This window comes from Aspergillus aculeatus (assembly GCF_001890905.1).
Source record: "Aspergillus aculeatus ATCC 16872 unplaced genomic scaffold ASPACscaffold_1, whole genome shotgun sequence".
Lineage (NCBI taxonomy): Eukaryota > Fungi > Ascomycota > Eurotiomycetes > Eurotiales > Aspergillaceae > Aspergillus > Aspergillus aculeatus.
Genome location: NW_017962976.1, coordinates 2,700,496 through 2,716,975, shown reverse-complemented (window position 1 = coordinate 2,716,975; position 16,480 = coordinate 2,700,496). Strand labels below are relative to the sequence as shown.

The 16,480-nt window shown below is 51.0% G+C and overlaps 5 protein-coding genes across 5 annotated transcripts; 2 read left to right on the top strand and 3 right to left on the bottom strand.

The window, feature by feature from the left end:
- Nucleotides 1–736: 736 nt before the first annotated feature.
- Nucleotides 737–3,022, bottom strand: ASPACDRAFT_74608 (homeobox domain-containing protein). The gene is made up of 3 exons (XM_020204256.1): nucleotides 2,722–3,022; nucleotides 2,509–2,620; nucleotides 737–2,434 (listed from the first exon to the last, which is right to left on the bottom strand). The coding sequence occupies exons 1-3, from the start codon at nucleotides 2,901–2,903 to the stop codon at nucleotides 965–967; spliced, it is 1,764 nt and encodes a 587-aa protein (XP_020061419.1). The 5' UTR covers nucleotides 2,904–3,022; the 3' UTR covers nucleotides 737–964.
- A 696-nt stretch (nucleotides 3,023–3,718) lies between these two features.
- ASPACDRAFT_110243 (cation diffusion facilitator family transporter) lies at nucleotides 3,719–5,755 on the bottom strand. The gene is made up of 4 exons (XM_020195463.1): nucleotides 5,345–5,755; nucleotides 5,242–5,292; nucleotides 4,341–5,182; nucleotides 3,719–4,284 (listed from the first exon to the last, which is right to left on the bottom strand). The coding sequence occupies exons 1-4, from the start codon at nucleotides 5,641–5,643 to the stop codon at nucleotides 3,884–3,886; spliced, it is 1,593 nt and encodes a 530-aa protein (XP_020061418.1). The 5' UTR covers nucleotides 5,644–5,755; the 3' UTR covers nucleotides 3,719–3,883.
- Nucleotides 5,756–7,854: 2,099 nt separating this feature from the next.
- ASPACDRAFT_21324 (sugar porter family MFS transporter) lies at nucleotides 7,855–9,736 on the top strand (the record flags this gene model as incomplete). Its single annotated transcript, XM_020199015.1, has 6 exons — nucleotides 7,855–8,032; nucleotides 8,131–8,410; nucleotides 8,469–8,789; nucleotides 8,850–9,212; nucleotides 9,287–9,447; nucleotides 9,540–9,736. The coding sequence occupies 6 exons, from the start codon at nucleotides 7,855–7,857 to the stop codon at nucleotides 9,734–9,736; spliced, it is 1,500 nt and encodes a 499-aa protein (XP_020061417.1).
- A 2,016-nt stretch (nucleotides 9,737–11,752) lies between these two features.
- On the top strand, nucleotides 11,753–12,459 carry ASPACDRAFT_49358 (putative RING finger domain protein; the record flags this gene model as incomplete). The annotated part of the gene is made up of 3 exons (XM_020202236.1): nucleotides 11,753–11,859; nucleotides 12,043–12,219; nucleotides 12,276–12,459. 3 exons carry the CDS (start codon nucleotides 11,753–11,755, stop codon nucleotides 12,457–12,459), a joined length of 468 nt encoding a protein of 155 aa, XP_020061416.1.
- Nucleotides 12,460–14,925: 2,466 nt separating this feature from the next.
- ASPACDRAFT_56477 (uncharacterized protein) lies at nucleotides 14,926–16,177 on the bottom strand (the record flags this gene model as incomplete). The annotated part of the gene is made up of 3 exons (XM_020203129.1): nucleotides 14,926–15,084; nucleotides 15,294–15,652; nucleotides 15,775–16,177. The coding sequence occupies 3 exons, from the start codon at nucleotides 16,175–16,177 to the stop codon at nucleotides 14,926–14,928; spliced, it is 921 nt and encodes a 306-aa protein (XP_020061415.1).
- Between the last annotated feature and the right edge of the window lie 303 nt (nucleotides 16,178–16,480).

Sequence of the window (16,480 nt, the reverse complement as noted above, 5' to 3'; positions counted from 1 at the left end):
ATGAGCCAGGGAATGACTCCAAGAAATGATAAATGATATCATCCAATGACGCATTGAGCAAATCCATTTCTCCAGCTATAGTCGTCATTTCACGACAGACGACAGACTCCTCGAGGTCTAGAGGCCCACAAGCATGCAGATATTACATACTTGCATAATGCAGCGCAACTGCCTAGACCACCCGGACAACTGATCACAAGCAAAAGAGGACGTGAGAGTGCAGAAGCAGACTGCTTGGACCTACCGACTTGTGAATGACTTCGCTTTTCCAATTACGCAGCACCCAGGGTAAGCTGATAGACATCAGTCAGTCGAATGGTGGCGAGGAAGAGGCGTAACAATACTGTACACTAACTGGTAACTGGTATTTAAGTTGTACCATGGGTCTTTCCTTCGCCGCTGGCGAGACAGAGCGGTTATATGTCAGCAGGCGGCAGCCACGTGCATTGAGCCCTACCTGTCTGTTTGCCCTCCCCGCTCCCACTCTCGGACCCGCCCTTCCTCTTTCTCCCTTTATCCCGATCCTGCAGACAGCTAGTCTAAGCTATCCAGGTAGCTATCGCTGAGTTCTGCGCTTCGCTTATCATTCCCCGCACGCTATGCCGGAATCTACAACCTATCACCCAAGCTCAAACATCCTTGATCATATGCTATTGTTATTTTGGGAGGTATTAGGCTGATAACAGCACGGGATATCACTGTCACTCAAGACAGGATTGTCATCGCCAAACAAAAAGAGCCCTTGATTGCATTTGCCTGGAAGGAATAAAACAAGCAGTGCAAATAGCAATCACAATCCAATCATTACAAGTTGACCATCACTCCGATTCATACAGGCAAACAACGCTTGCTGGCTTGTAATCTCCAACAGGAATCTACTCAAGGAAGAGGGATATGAGACAAAAGAGAATAGAAAAGAGATAAGAAAGATGAGGTCATTATAGAGATGAGAAGACAGTAGTGCTCATCTCCAAGCACCTTGGCTCAGGGATAATAGTCCCTGGATGCAGTCAAGGTCCTCCTCCTGACTAGCGCCGCCTCCCCCACTCATGAAAGCGGACACCTCTGGGTCCAATTCCGGCACGTCCTTGCCGATGGACATGTTCGCTCTGTGCTGTGATTGTTGAGAACCTCGAGCATATCTGCCAGCTGGATTGACGATCTTATGGGGTTTGCCGTCCCTTCCGCTAGTGTCCTTGAGCACTGAACGTCGAGGATTGTGATGAGATGCAACCCGACGGCGATTGTGGGAAACTCTCGTCCCGGGGATCCAGTTTTCTTTATCTGAATCACCGCACTGCAAGTCGACTTCCCCGTCTTTCACCGCTTCCATATAGGCTTTCAGGTTGGATCCCGCGTAAGACAACTTGTGATCAGACTCTAATCGACCCAGTGACGAGACAGTGCGAGAGATCTTCCGTCTCTTCTCGCTGTTGGGTTTCGGAACCGGGGTATTAAGATAGTCTGCTGATTTCATCGGCAGAGACATGTTGTGCTTTGCTGACAGACTTCTGGTCAAGGAACGCTGACTCCGGGATCGGAAGAGCCCAGGAGAGCCAGCACCTGGAGCACTTTGTGAGCTCATTGGCGTGCAAAGGGCACTTCTCGCATCGGTATCGAAAAAGGCCTCCCAGTTTCTGGGATCTCTGGATCTTCCAAACATCCTCTCTGCATCCGTGCTGCCGGCTCGCGGGGTGCTGAAAGCCACCGCACTACTGCTCCTGCGAAGTCCTGTGAACGGAGGCTTCCGGGCCGAGAACATGGAGATACGATTCCTCGACGGAGAGGGCTCGCCATCAGCTCTGATCACAGCTTTCCCGTCGGACGACATTGCGATGCGAAGAGCATTCCGTCCTTTCGGAGGCGAGGGTGTGAACTCGCCTTCTTTCCGGACCATGGCTTCCCCATCGAAAGAGAGCGATAGCCGCAGCGAAGGCGGTGACTGAATATCGTGGAATTGGCTCGGTGTCGACGCACCCTGCACAAACGGCTTGTCACATTGAACCTCCGTGACCGATCGTTTCCTTTTCACCATGGTCTGTTGCGACTCATCGAATGTTGGAACATCTTGTGTCTGAGTTGACTCTGGCGCCGCAGTCGCCTCTTTCGATACTGGTCGCGAACCTTCTGGCGCTACGGACGTAGCCAAGCTTGTTTGAGAGCTGAAAGCCGGTTGTTCTAGGCCACCCTTATCCTCAAGTGCTTCATCAGACTCGCAGGAGTTGTCCGATGATTGTGTTAACGGGATCCCCTCCTGTCCAATCTCCTCAGGTTGTTCGAGACTGCTAGAAGGCACCATTTCCGAAGAGAGGCTATCGTCACTGGCGGCATGTTTCGACGCGTCGGACGCGGATGATCGAGGCGCGAGAAGCTCGTGTGGTTGAAGAGGCTTGGACTTGCGACGGTCATTTTGACGGCGATTCTGGAACCAGATCTGAAAAACGCGTCGATATGGTGATTAGAAAGCTGGAGGATACAAAGTACGAGTATTGTTCTTCCGCGTCATACCTGCACTTCCTTTTCGCCCAATGAGACGCGGCTGACTATACTAGCTCGGGCCGTCTTGTCTGGCTTGGGGTTTCGTTGATATTCTGCCTCGAGGATTGCGTGATCTTCTGGGCTATACATTCATGACAATTAGCAGTTGTACAAGAACATTGGAAAGCTATTCGGAGTTAAGGTGTAGTCGTGGTTCACGACCAGGGCGGTTCCCATGCATACCTTGTGCGGCGCCGCTTTTGCCGTGCCAGCAATTTGTTGTCCACCCGCGGCGGGAGATTCTGGGTCAATGTTTTCTGAGAGTGTACCAGAAAGGCATAATTAATCGGTGTAGCATCCCAAGTTTGAGCAGACGGCGGCGAGGACGAGCACGTTGGCTCAGCAGCGTGCTCCAGATCAGACATGTTGGGCAGCAGCGCGGAGGATTAAGATGACGGCATAGGCGGTATTCGAGGGAAAGAAGATAAATAAGAAAAGAAATAGGAAAAGAACGAAAGATACAAGCGGAAGAATTAGACCCAGGTGAAGACCCAAGTGAGCGAATTGAAGGGGAAGGAAGAGGAATTGATAGTCGAAAGTGTCTGTCTGGGTTGAGGTGGTGGGAAAACGTGCAGTGCCTCAAATTGAGAGCACGACGGAAAAGACGCTTTGCTTGATCTAATCGCGTCGCGATGTGTGACGCGGGCGGAGGCGTGGTAAGTAAAGTTGGTTTTCTGTTACTGTATGGCCAGGCCGCCCCCGTTTTCCGCTCCCTCTCCACTCACTCTGCCTCTTACTCCTTCGCGCCGCCCGCGGCTGACCCACTTCCGCTCACCACGAGGCGTTTGGTCCCTTTGTTCCTTTGTTCTTTTTTACATACAGTCACCATTTTAATCGTGATCTTATTCTTACATTGAGCTTGATTGATACATACCATAAATGACACTTGGCGATCATATGGAAGGGCATGTCTAGCCTTGTCTTATCATTCTTCCCTCGCCTCCGCGCACAATCACGGCGCGTGATGCAATCGCCCCCGTAAGCTTGGGGTGTAACGACGGAGCGGAGTAAATCACCACGCGATCATGGATAACAATCAACATTCCACAATAGGCATGGTTGGGACATCACGGGATCCTGCGTCTGTTGCGACCTTGTGTCACCTTGTGCGACACGCTGCGGTAGTCGGAGGGCATCCGCCCCTTGATTATCCTTATCTGATGGGCGGAATCTGACAGGTCATCTGCAGCAAACCAACAGGATACTCTTATTCAATTCCAGTTCTAGACAACTCCAATAGATAAATACACTCAGCCAACCCGATGAACAGACTCGATTCATTCATATCCGTCTGGACGATAGAATATGCCGGTCGGGTTGTTTACATGTTATCCTAAACAGGTATCTATGCCTCTTGCTGGTTCATATGACTGGGGATGTTCCACGGGTCATAATCCAGATGAACGAAAGCTCGATCCACGGTCGGAACGCTCTCAATCATGTACTGCAGGCTTTCCCCCACGTCGTGGCTATCCTGCAATCTCGTTTTGGGCTCGAGCACGATATCAATCTCGACATTAAGCTTGTCACCAGCGTAATATGCTTTCAAGTCCTGAATCTTCAAGATAGCCTTGGAGAAACGCATGGTCATATAAAGAAAGATGCTGTGATCTTTCGGGGATGCAGCGGCGCCGGTAAGGTGGCCGATATGCTCGCTGGCCGTGCCACTCCAATTCCAGATAACATATAAGGAGAGGAGCAAACCGCCGAGGGGATCAATGAACCAAGTATTGGTAAATGAGCCAACTTGATTAGTGGTCAGTAGGGTCGATGTACATGAATAATAGGTCGGTCAAACTCACCTAGAGGGAATAAGATGCTCGCTAGGTTGAAAACTACGTCTGTCATGGCGTCTTGCGCCAGAGCCTGGACACTTGAGTTCTTGATCAACCGGCACCAAAACCAGCAAATCAGCTTGATAACCACCGTACTGGCCATGACTGCGATAGACGGTAGCGTGAGCTCTACCACAGAGTGGTTTGACGATATCAACCGACTCAAAGATGTCAGTGCCACTTGAACGAAAGATGTCATCATAACGACTGCGAAAACGAGAACACTCAGTGGCTCCAACCGGCGTCGACTGATAGGATACCGGTAGCGGTCCTGTCGGTTGATTAAACTGGTGGTCATCCAAACAATGGCAGTGCTGAGGAAGTCCAAGGCTGCGTCAACTAAGCTGGCAAGCACTGAGAGGGAGCTTGTCATTGACATGACGACGATTTTGGCAGCCAATAGTATTATGTTGGCGATGAAGTTGACATAGATGGCAATGGTGACTATTCTATCTCCGCTTTCCACATACTCGTCGTGCTTGGGCATGATATCAGGCCGTGCTGACACATTCTCTTCCAGCGGTGGTGATAGAAGAGGGGTGCCTTCATTGGGAATGCGATAAAGATTGCGTGGGGTTCGTTTGATTTTAGCTGTATCATTACTAGAATCCAAACCATTGTCAGGAACGGTGTTCAGCTCGGATTCCCGTGTGCTGCTGCCATTGTTGGTATATGCAGAAGTCGGTCCCAACAAGCCGCGAGGTTTATGGTAATCGACTATCAAGCGGTGGGGCAAGGACGAGTCCAGCAATCGGTCGATGTAAACGTATTGGGAGATGAGGTCATTGTTGCGTTCGTAGTATTGTCGTCTTGGAGAATGCTCAGCAACCGCCAACCATAGACGTTAGATGCAGGAGGGGCTACTTACAGCGGCTTCGGCAAGCCTTGCAAAGTGGCTGGATGGCGGTAGAAAGATTGCCTTTGGGATCACTGTCAGCGTTTCAACTGTGTTCTTGAAAGCTAAAGCGTACCATCGATAAAAGGGGCTTCTGTCACCAATCAATCGCTTCGCGCGTTCGAAGGCAGGTCGGTCCATACGCTCTCGGGGAGCAATTGACTCATCCCATCGGTCGCTCTCGTCAAAGCCGTCGGAGTCATAAAGTGATAAGGAGCGCCGCCGTATCAAGCCCGCAAGGCGCTGGCCACGCGTGGATAGAATATCGCGTTCCAGGTCAAGGCTTGGCTGCCTAGGTCGTATGAAAGAGTCTGAATGAGCGGGTGATGAAGTTGAAGGCGGAGGAACGGTACTTGATCGACCTGTAGATACCATCTTTAATTGGATTAAGACAAGCGCAGCTTCCGTTGAGTATACAGGATTGTTTTTGTGTATTGGGTGAGAGTTTCCAGAAGCTAGGTAGGATTGTTGTGATGGTCGTGGCTGGCCTTTGGCGGGGAAGAGACCTTGGTGGAACCAGACTGGTCCGGATCGGGGTCGGCAATTTAGTTGGAAACCAGGAGCAGAGTCAATTGACACACCATGTTCCCTTCTGTCCATCGGGCAGGTACTCGCTCACTGTTCTGATTGCGCTCGAAACATTTTCTCGGTGATGTGACCTTATTGCCAGTATCTTTTGATACAATATGACTGAGCAGGCAAGGATTACTCTCTCGATGACGTCAATCCCTGTAGTCCATCCGGAAAAATCTTTGTTGCTTATCTGATTAGATCGGACCAAATATGCCAGATACGGCTCGGTTGAACGGATAATATGCGTCTGGACGATCTGCCTGAGATCGATTCTCATGGATTAGAGGTCTGTCGCTGTTCTGACTACGGCCAGTCTGTATGTCATTGGGTGGTTTCCACTCGACTTGACAGTATCACGGCAACACGGCGCAAGTAATCCCCTGCGCTTCGAAAACCGGCTAACGGAAAGGTTACCAAGCAACTGGGTTGATACCTGCTAGCGCATCTACGATGTAGGGAAGCTACGCAGGCCGTCATATATGAGTATAAAGCACATTATCTCTGCGAAAGAGGCTTGTCTGATACCAGGTGAAGTCATTATCTGTGCCGATTTAAGCTGTCCGCAAAAGTAGATGTTGTAGTTGAGTCCTGACCGTCAACAAATTGACATTCAACGCACACCATCACCATCGTACCGTGATACGGTCTCCATGCACCTAGCTTGACGCAATTAGGTTCGCTTCCGATCGCTATGATCGTTAGTAGCCCAGAATACGAGACTGTTAATAGCCGGGAACGTGTTGAAAGGACCTGGAGGGAAATGACAGTATCCTAAACTGGTTAGACTCTCATTTATCAGACCCTGGTCCGCGACAATAAGGTACCTTACCTAATATGGGAAAGCCCGTCAAGACTTCTCCGGCGGGGATTGGTGCAAATGGCTGCATGGCTGCAGGCTCGGCTGGGGGCATTTCCATCAATCGAGGTGCGCAGTCATCGTCTCTCCGCGACAAGTGTTAACCAGACTTGATCAGCGGATTTCAAAATTCATTTAGAAACCGTGTAGGAGTGTCAGTCTCGGCTAATTTTCAGATGGTTCTTAATACGATTCGTTGGGTCCGATGTCTATTTCTCATGCATTTAGGCTCATCTTGGCTCAATTCATGCGTTTGCGACACTGTTGTGCAAACACCACGTGGTCGATGGATAACCTCATCCATGGCAAAAGTCGAGCTGTTATAATTGGGAGCGACGCTAGATCAGGAGTGAGGAGTCACCTGAGTGATTAGCACGCGGAAATCAGCCGGGTTTAGGATTTGCTATTCATACCTGCGACGCATCTCTTCCCTTCACCACGCTGCCTGTCGACTTTGCCTCTCCACGGTCTGGGCAGTGAACGAGATCGCAGATCTAGTCTAAACTCAGACAGGCAAACAGGTCTAGAACACAATTGACCTGTCGGGTGGGCAGGTGCACATCTGTGTGCCACCGTGCCTCGGTGGACTGGGCCGCTACCCCGGAGCGAACAAGGCCAACAGTGGCGTGTGAGGAGGCATTTAGCCAGAGGGAAGTGAATTTCATTTACCCTATTGGCTTCTGCGGGGTTTAATTAATAGTGAATCTCTCCCCAGCCTGTCACTGAGGCAACATTTGTCCCTGCCCTGGCCGAGCCCCCCACATGTCAGCCAACGAATTGTCAATGCACACAGACTGGCTCTTCTCTTGCTTGCAAGCGCTATACTCGCCTAGTGGAACTCTCGCCAATTGAATCAGCCACTAATTCAAGATCAGGAAGACGGCGTGAGGTCTATTGGCAGTCTGGTCAACCGTCCCCGGATTTTCAAGGACAACTGCAAGCTTTTGTCCCGCGCCACTGTGCGGTTTTGTCCAGTCTGTCAGCCCATGACAATGGAGCTAGTCAAGGATAATATCCATTCCAGACGGGGTTGGGCGCACATGGACTCTATATAGACAATGTCGCCTACCTTTCCCCTCCGGTTGCTTTTTTTTTTTGCTTTGCACCCGTCGCATGGAATAAGCCCCCACCAACTTTTTCCCTTCACTTTCGCCAACATGGGACGATTTTTCACCATCTCCCTGGCTGCCTTTGCGGCAACAGGGTCTTTCTTGTTTGGTTATGACAGTGGTGTCATGACTGATGTAATTGAATCGAAGAACTTTTTGAACTTCTTCAATACTACTCAGACATCAGCTATCATCGGAGCGATCAATAGTACATTCTCGGGGGGAGGTATGTTCTCTGGCTTCTTTCTATCACTACTCAGTTTGTGGCCCTGTGTTGCCATTCAGTTCTCTCATCCTGCGCTTGGCTAACATAAGGCGATATAGCCGCTGTTGGCGCCCTCCAGGGTGGCCTTACGATGGACCGTTTTGGGCGCAAATTCACTATCCAGATGGGAGCCTTTATCTGTCTCATCGGCGCCATTTTACAGTCCGCAGCTCAGAACCTGTCTATGATCTTGGTCGGCCGTATCTTTGCTGGATGGGCGGTTGGCCTGATGTCCATGTCCGTTCCAGTATACCAAGCTGAGGTCGCCCATCCACGCTCCCGTGGTTTGATTGTCGGTCTGGCACAGCAAATGATTGGAGTGGGTTTCATCGTCAGCACGTAAGTACTTCCAGGTGCTCGGTTGTTCATTAGAAGGCGTAACTGACCTAGCTCTCAGATGGGTCGGCTACGGATCTCTCCACGCGCCTGACACGAGCGAGTTTCAATGGCGTTTCCCATTGGCATTCCAAGCGGTTCCGGCGCTCTTGTTGGCAATAGGAATGTTCTTCATGCCCGAGTCTCCTCGATATCTAATTGAGAAGGAGAAGTATGACGAGGCATTGAGAATCTTGAAAAAGCTTCACTATGATGGCACAAATGACGACTGGATTCAAAGGGAACACACTGAGATTAGAGCCACGATTGAGGCGGAGAAGGCCGTGACTGCTCCAGGATGGTTGATCATGTTCAAGGTTCCCCAGTGGCGGAATCGACTGATGTGCGTCGACTCGATTCTTCTCTCTCCCCCTTGACTTTGATACTAATGAGCTTTACTTAGGCACGGTACTCTTGTCCAAGTCTTCACTCAGATGACGGGGGTCAACGTGATAGGCTACTATCAGACGATTATGTACAATACGCTTGGTATTACCGGCAATCGTAATACGCTGGTTGCTGGTATTTATAATTGCGTTGGCCCAATCACCAACTTGATCTTTATTGTCTTTCTTCTTGATCGAGTCGGAAGACGGAAGCCTATGCTTTTCGGCACGGTCACTATCACCATTGCCCTGATCTGCGAAGCAGCTCTCAACTCACAGATCAAAACTGGCGAAGTCAATCGAGGATATAGCATTGGCGGTGTCTTCTTCATCTTTTGCGTCACCGTTCTCTTCTCTCTATCATTCGGCCCCACCAGCTGGTAAGCCCCCTCACTTTACAGTACTTCTGTCACTCGCGACCTGTTTCAGCACACTAACGCAGGTGCATTGATAGGACATACATGGCGGAGGTCATGCCGATGCAGATCCGTGGGCGAGGAACGGCTTTTGCGACAGCTGTTGGGAACTGGACCGTCAGTACGCTGTGGGCGCAAGTCTCCCCCATCGCTCTGGCAAGTATCGGTTGGAAGTTCTACTTCATCTTTGTGGCCTTCAGTAAGTCTTTCCTATAGTGAAGCCCCCTCTGCTGCTGCTATAAACGTGGCTCTTCCTTTCCCGTTACCCTGGCTAATCAACCCGTGCAACAGACATTTGCGTCACGTTCCCCACCGTGTTCTTCGTCTTCAAGGAGACCAAACAGAAGTCTCTTGAGGAGATCGATCTCCTGTTCGGAGGCCGTGCTCTCGGCCACCTGCCTGCAGATGTGGAATCGAAGATGACCGCAGAAGCCGACAAGGCCGAGGAGACGGGTATCACTGTCACGAATGTGGAGCACAAGGACTGAGGCATTTGTGGTACTCATGAAGATTTGAATGCAGGTGAGGTGGATTTATCTTTGGAGGGCATAGCTCTGATCAGCTACTCTACATAATGAAATGACGGACATTTGTTCTTTTCCACCATATGAGCATAGTGATGGTTTATCTTAGATTGTTTGGAATATCTCAACCTCTGCTACATTTTACTAGTATCATCGCAGCTATTCTAGTATGTATCCATGCGGGGTATAGAGATTGTGATAAGGCGGTCACAATTCTGTGTCTGGGCTTCTTCTTCGACGTACTGTAAGCCTTGACCTGAACAATAATCATATAGGCGACTCATCTGATTATTCCGGTAATCGTTATAAGGCGACGCAGCGATATTTGTATGGTTGTTGTTCGAGAGATTGTTGTTTGTGTACGGTAAATCGCCTTACCGAGAGTCACAATTACGGCATCTCACGGTACCATATGTACTGTATATGGTGTACATACATACATCACACAGCCCGCTCAATCAAAGCCGCTTAATTCGCAGCTGAAGCAAACAACATCAGTTGGCAGCCCAGTGAACCAGTCGGAAGCTGTGAGAAGAACAAAAAGTGGGGGTGGTTGGGGGATTTGGCAGCACTTGTGATCTGTCAAACAAAAGCGTTTGATACCGCGGAAATCCGTTATCCTTGGAGTGGGGAAACAGATCACTTGTAAGTGGTCACCACGCATGCTCCCCAGCCATGAGTGGAGGCGATGTTAATTTCCCCGCAAAATGGGTGATCACTGACCGACACGGGCGACAAGGGAGGGATGCATGGGGGCACAGGATTGGTGCTGCTCGGACCCGAGATCAGTAACCAGTAAGTTAGGCACGTACTCCTCGCCGCGATGACCAGGACTACCGTGCTTAATTGTGGCGGTTTGCCAAGTCGGCCTTCTTATTGATTGCGCAGTATGTCAGTAGTCGCTTACCGGGTGATTTCTTGTACTGTCGCGTTATCTTTCACCATCCTCCATCCTCCAGACCTGGATGAGAAGAAGAAATAATTGAGGTAGATTGCGTCATGATCGCTTGAAAGGGAGTTGCGCGAGACTACCTTATCTGACTGGACCGGATCGTCGTGGCATGACCTGACACGAACATCCATGGCTCCATGGCATGACCAGTGGGAACCCTTGGGCCGTGGCTGGCTCCCAGTCACGGGTTTCACTCTCCAGGCAAAGGCTGCAGTGATCGGCTCCGATCATGATCATGCTCGGTGTGTCCAGTGCTATATGTATGTATGTATGCACCTAGTTTTAAGTAAAGTAAGGTCACCAGCATGCTTTAGACTGTCTTGGTGGTTGCCTCAGCTTCTACTTGGGTTGAGCTGCATGGGGAAGAATTCTTAGGGAATGTATACAAGGCAATCAGAGGCGAGGGAGGTCCACATCTGGTTACATCTGGCCACGTCTGGTCATTCCGCAGAATTAGATGAAGTGAGCAAAGGCAAGGCGTGTATGAAGTATGAATGTATGAGGGGTGGGAAATAAAATACTCATAGAAAAAGAGAAAATGTTCGGGGATAGCTTCAAGATGGGATTGCGGCTGGAGTACAACTGTGGCAGTGGTGGCAATGTCTCTCGCTCGCAACTATCTATCCTCTCCTTTGTTTCCTTTCTTACCCCCCCCCCATTCTCGTGTTTCGCGACCTGGGCTGGCCACTTCTCTTTCAGTTCCGACCGTGATGAATGGACTGCTCCGTTCCACCGGCATCTGCTGATTGAGACTTTAAATGATGGTCTGATAAAGCCTGGTTGGCGCGCGCAAGCCCCGCCAAGTGACGACGATCAAACTGGGTGAACACAATTGCGATCGAGAGAGAGAGAGAGAGAGAGAGAATAAAGTATATATTATGCAAAGAGCAAGCTTCACTTGAAGAAATTCTCTTAATCTCGTCATTTCCCTTTCTCTCTCTTTCCTCCGGAGAAAAAAAAAACATACTCTACTCCCTTCCCCTCCACCACCCCCGGCGGCCGCCCACATAGTCCCTGCGGTGAGGACGATGGGGTTGTGGTCGGACAATTCATCAGAATTCCCGCTGTATAGCCATCTCGCCATTGTTCTCGGCATAGGTCTGGGACTTGTGACCTTCGTCATCATGTGTTTGTTGTACGTTGTTGGTTTTGTCCGTCCTTTTTTTACTTCCTCCCCCGTGCCCCTCCCTCTCCTCCCTCTCTCCCTTCCCTTCCTTCCTCCCTTCCTTCCTCCCTCCCGTGCTCCCTCCCTCCTCCCCACCTGTCAATGCCCACCCTCCTCTGCCCTCCATTACTGACAGACAACAATGAGGCTCAGCTTGAGCCTTTTCGTCAATCGCCGCGAGCGTCGTCCCGCCACCAAGGCCAAAAGCAGGAAAGGCGACTCGCACGACAAGTTGCGTAAGCTGGACGCTGTCTCACCAGCTCGTACCCTGGAGGATTGGTGGTCGCGAGCCAAGCTACCTTCCGAGGGCGCCGACGGACAGTTCATGTGGTATGGTCAGCCCAGCAACCGCCATCATCACCGTTACTCACTCGGTCAATCTGCAGCGTCGTTTGCCTCGAGTCCGTCCAGCGCTCCCAAGAGATACGAGAATTGAAGTGTTTACACGTCTTCCATCGGGAATGCCTGGAGAAGTGGTACCTACAGGACCATTTCAACTGCCCACTCTGCCTCCGAGCCTATTACGTGCAAGAGACGTATTCTAGCAACGATTTCGTTTGGATGGTATGATTTAGCAGAATTTCGCGCCATAACGACACTTTACATCACTTTATCGCAGCGGCACTCCCGAAAGCGCCCGTCGAATGATGTGCCCTGATCTTCTGCCACCGGCCTACCCTCGTCGCGGAGGTATACCCTCTTCGTATTCTCCTCATGATGAATGATTTGCGTCACAGCTTGTCGCACGGTGCATCCTGGCTGAAATCACGATTTTCTATTTATGCTCATGAGTCATGATTGATATGATACCCTTGTTCTCTGCAATTGAACCGGTTACAATCGAAACCAATCCTGTGTTACATTCTGTATTCTTGAACCAATCCTCAGATAAAGTACATTGATGCACCATGCATTGGCTTGTTCACGTCCCATACTTCTCGTGCCACTGCTGACTCGATAAGCCTTCGTCCTACCACTTTTGTTCCCTATCTTCATCTCCGGCGCCCGTGTTTAGTCCTCCACAGAAAGCAAGCCGAACATTCCAAAGTTCCTCCAGCGATGGTATCGCAGCTCGAAGCATTAATCGGAGCGAGCCTACTTTGGTGTCGACTGATCAGCACTCACCAGAGCCTCGTTTTACTTCTTGGTGTTGACCAGCAGTGCCCTACACGAGAGGAGTAATTGAGGGCAAAAGCTTTGAATTGGGCCCAATCATCATGACTGCGACAGTTTCGCGTGACAAGGGTCAGACCTATGAGATTACGTTTGACGATGAGGTTGAAAGGCAGAATCAAGCGCGCTCGATCATTGCAGTCTCCCATATATGGATGAAAGTTCTACGCAGTCCAGCCAAAAAGGCATGTCACGCCTACCGTGCAGTGGCCACCATACTCAAGATGAAAGCACAGAGAGCAGAATGCATTAGTACATGCATCTGTTCCGTGCACAAACGCATTCATCCTTGCTGACAACATGATTCAATGTGGTCTTTTTCGCTCATTTGGTCCAGGAACACGCGGCTCTCTAACTGGCGGGTGTACTACCGGAACATGATTCCGTTGAATTGGGGACACCTCGACATTATAACATCATTCATCAGCAGTCAAACACAAGAAAAGCAACAACATGTCAAACTTACATTTTGAGTGGCGAAGTAGCGCTTACTGGTCGCATCCCAAAGTCCTTGTCCGGGAGATGACACCCAATGACCTAAGCGACCACACCATTCGTCGCCCGTCACGTCGTTTGCTCGCAAGCTCCCCTTCACAGTCTCATCAGTACCCAGAGCCTGCATGCGCTTGAGTCATATGCATTCTTCACTCCGCCTACGGTGGACGAAACTTAAGTCGACGCAGAATCTTCGCTGCATTGGATAGTAGAGATCGATACTCAAACCCCACCCACAAACAGCGGTCTAGAACCGAGCATATGACAAGCGAACTATACCTTCCAACCCTCCCATCAGATATTCCCGGACACAGACATGGATACCTTGAGAGCGGTTTTGACCTATTCTCAAGAATGGTTTCTCGCACGCCGATGCTGTGTATGTTTAAGGCGTTTTCATTCAACGAAGCCCACCATCAGGCTAGAATGCGATTATCTATATTGCGTCAAGTGCCTCAAGGGCTCCTTCTTCAGGGCTACCCAGGAACCATTCCTTTTCCCGCCCAGGTGCTGCAAGACCGTGATACCCCTGCGTCTAGCAAAAGAGTATATGACCGAAGAAGAACTCTACGAATACGACAAAGCAAAACTCGAATTTTTGACAACCAACTGGACTCGCTGCAGTAAGAAGACGTGCCGCGTACCGATTCCGCCCAACCGGGTCACAGCATATCAGGCCAGATGCCTCTGTTGCGGCACCTCCACCTGTGTTTGGTGTAAAGCGGCCTCCCCCCTTAGGAATGAGTGTGATAAGAAGCCTGCTCTAAGCCAACCCCTATCTTCAAAAAACAACTTAGGCTGGCAGCAGTGCTATGACTGCAAGGCTCTAGTAGAGAGAACAAGTGGTTGTAGCCCGACAATGTACGTTTGAGCTTTCCTGCTTTTGCTATCTGATCTTCGCGAACTGACACAATACAGGTGCTCTAGAACCAGATTCTGTAATGACTGTGGCAGAAGACGTTCGATCCGCCGTTGCGGAATGGAGCAGGCGAAGGACCCATACCAGGCTCGGCAATTGTCGAAGGAGGAATATACACAGAGATGGTGAGAACTGCGATACCGCTTCGAAGATGCCCAGGGTTGAGATTGGGGTCCAGACGGAGGTCCGCTTCGCAGCTGCTGCAGTTGTCTTCCTTGCTTCCGTCTCAGCTGCGAACATGCTGGTCGTGTAGAGATTCTAGAGATCAACGCATTCCTCAATTCTAGAATTGTATTCGCACCATGACGTACAGTACCTGGCATATTACATCCAGCTTCCCCAGTTTGAGGAAGGATCGCTTGCTACCATAAAACCAATTCGTCAGTCATTTGCGTGGACTTACTACCTTGATTACACTGAGACAACCGTATCATCAAAAAAACCCCATCTCAATCCTTGAAAACATCTCCCTTCTCGATCGTTTCGAAAGCCTTGTTCGTATGCTCCCAGATCTTGGCCCTCATCTCCGCCAGATCGAACTTCTCGTAGGCCTTGAGTTGGATATTCGACTCACCTTTCCAGCCAAGCGAGTAGACCCCACTCCCCAGCTGACCATCCGTTCCCATCATCACATCTCCATGATTCTGGTGATGACCCCCCTCCCGATGCCGATGCACTGCCTGCCCCTCCCTCCTCCTCCTCCTCCTCCTCCTCCTCCTCCTCGCGGCGGATAACGCGGCGACGCCAGGCTCAGCATCCGGACTCCGCACTCCTTCGCCGGCACAGAGACCCACCGCCCCAGAAGCGGCACAAACACCCAGCGCCAGAACCCCCGGAACCAGGCCGGCAGCTCCGGGTTCGCGAACGCGGGCCCCAGCACCAACCCCGGGAAGATATGGACGAGCCGCAACCGGCCGCGATGCCGCTCGGCCAGCTGCTCCATGAACCACGTGTGCATGTAGATCATGTGGGAGCGCGCCTGCGTGTAGCTGTAGAGCTTGAGATTGCGGAGCGACAGATCGTCGGTGTAGAGTTTCCCTTCGAAGCCCGCGGCGTAGACGGAGACGATTGTCGCGGGCAGCGGGGATTGGAGGAGTAAGGGCAGGAGGTTGGTGATGGCTCGCATGCGCGAGTAGTAGAGGAGGGACATTGTCGTGTCCAGGCCTTCGGCGGTATCTGGATGCGTTTGCGTTTTGTGTAAGTAAGCAAGGAGCATAGGATTTCCTTTCTATCGATCTTGACTTTTTTGTCTTTCCGTTTCTTGTCGAGGATGAACAAGTGAAATCCAGCAGGTTTACCTTTTCTGGGTTGAAACGGCGCTCCACCGTGGGATAGCATCAGGTAGTCGATTCGTGGATTCGGGGCGGCGCTTTGTTGCCCTTGCTCTCGCGCCAGGGACAGGATCTCGGCGCAGACGCGATCGACGTCCCGGAGCAGCGAGAGGTCGTGGGCCTGGACGAAGATGTACTCGCCCTCCGGGTACAGGGTGCGACATTCGGCGATGATGGTCTCGGCGGCTGGGGCCTTGCGGCCCACGAGATAGGCGCGCAGGCCTTTGCCTCGGTGCTGGGATTCAGCGGTGGCCAGGGCGCGCAGGGTGTAGTGGCCGATCCCCGATGTGCCGCCGAAGAAGACGGCTACCAAGGGTTGGCTCCTGACCAGGGTGGTGTTAGAGGCGTGGATCACGTCGAGGTTAACCATATTGCGAAAGGCGAGTCTGGGAGTATGGGGGGATTGAGGAGGGGGTGCGAATGTGAGGTTGGGGATGGCATGTGGTACAAGTTGATCTAGTCCATTGGTTTGGTCTGATGCGCCTCTTAAGTACTTGCCCGACCTATTCTTTCGGGGATCTGGTTGATATGGAGATTTCTATACCTGGGGAGTTGCTTTTTCATTGTATGATGTACAAGACAGGACAGTAACAGGACAAGGTGCCAGTCTGAGGATAGCGGACGGACTTAAGTCCTAATCCCGCCTGCGCGTCCCCCCCAGAGTTAATGTTTC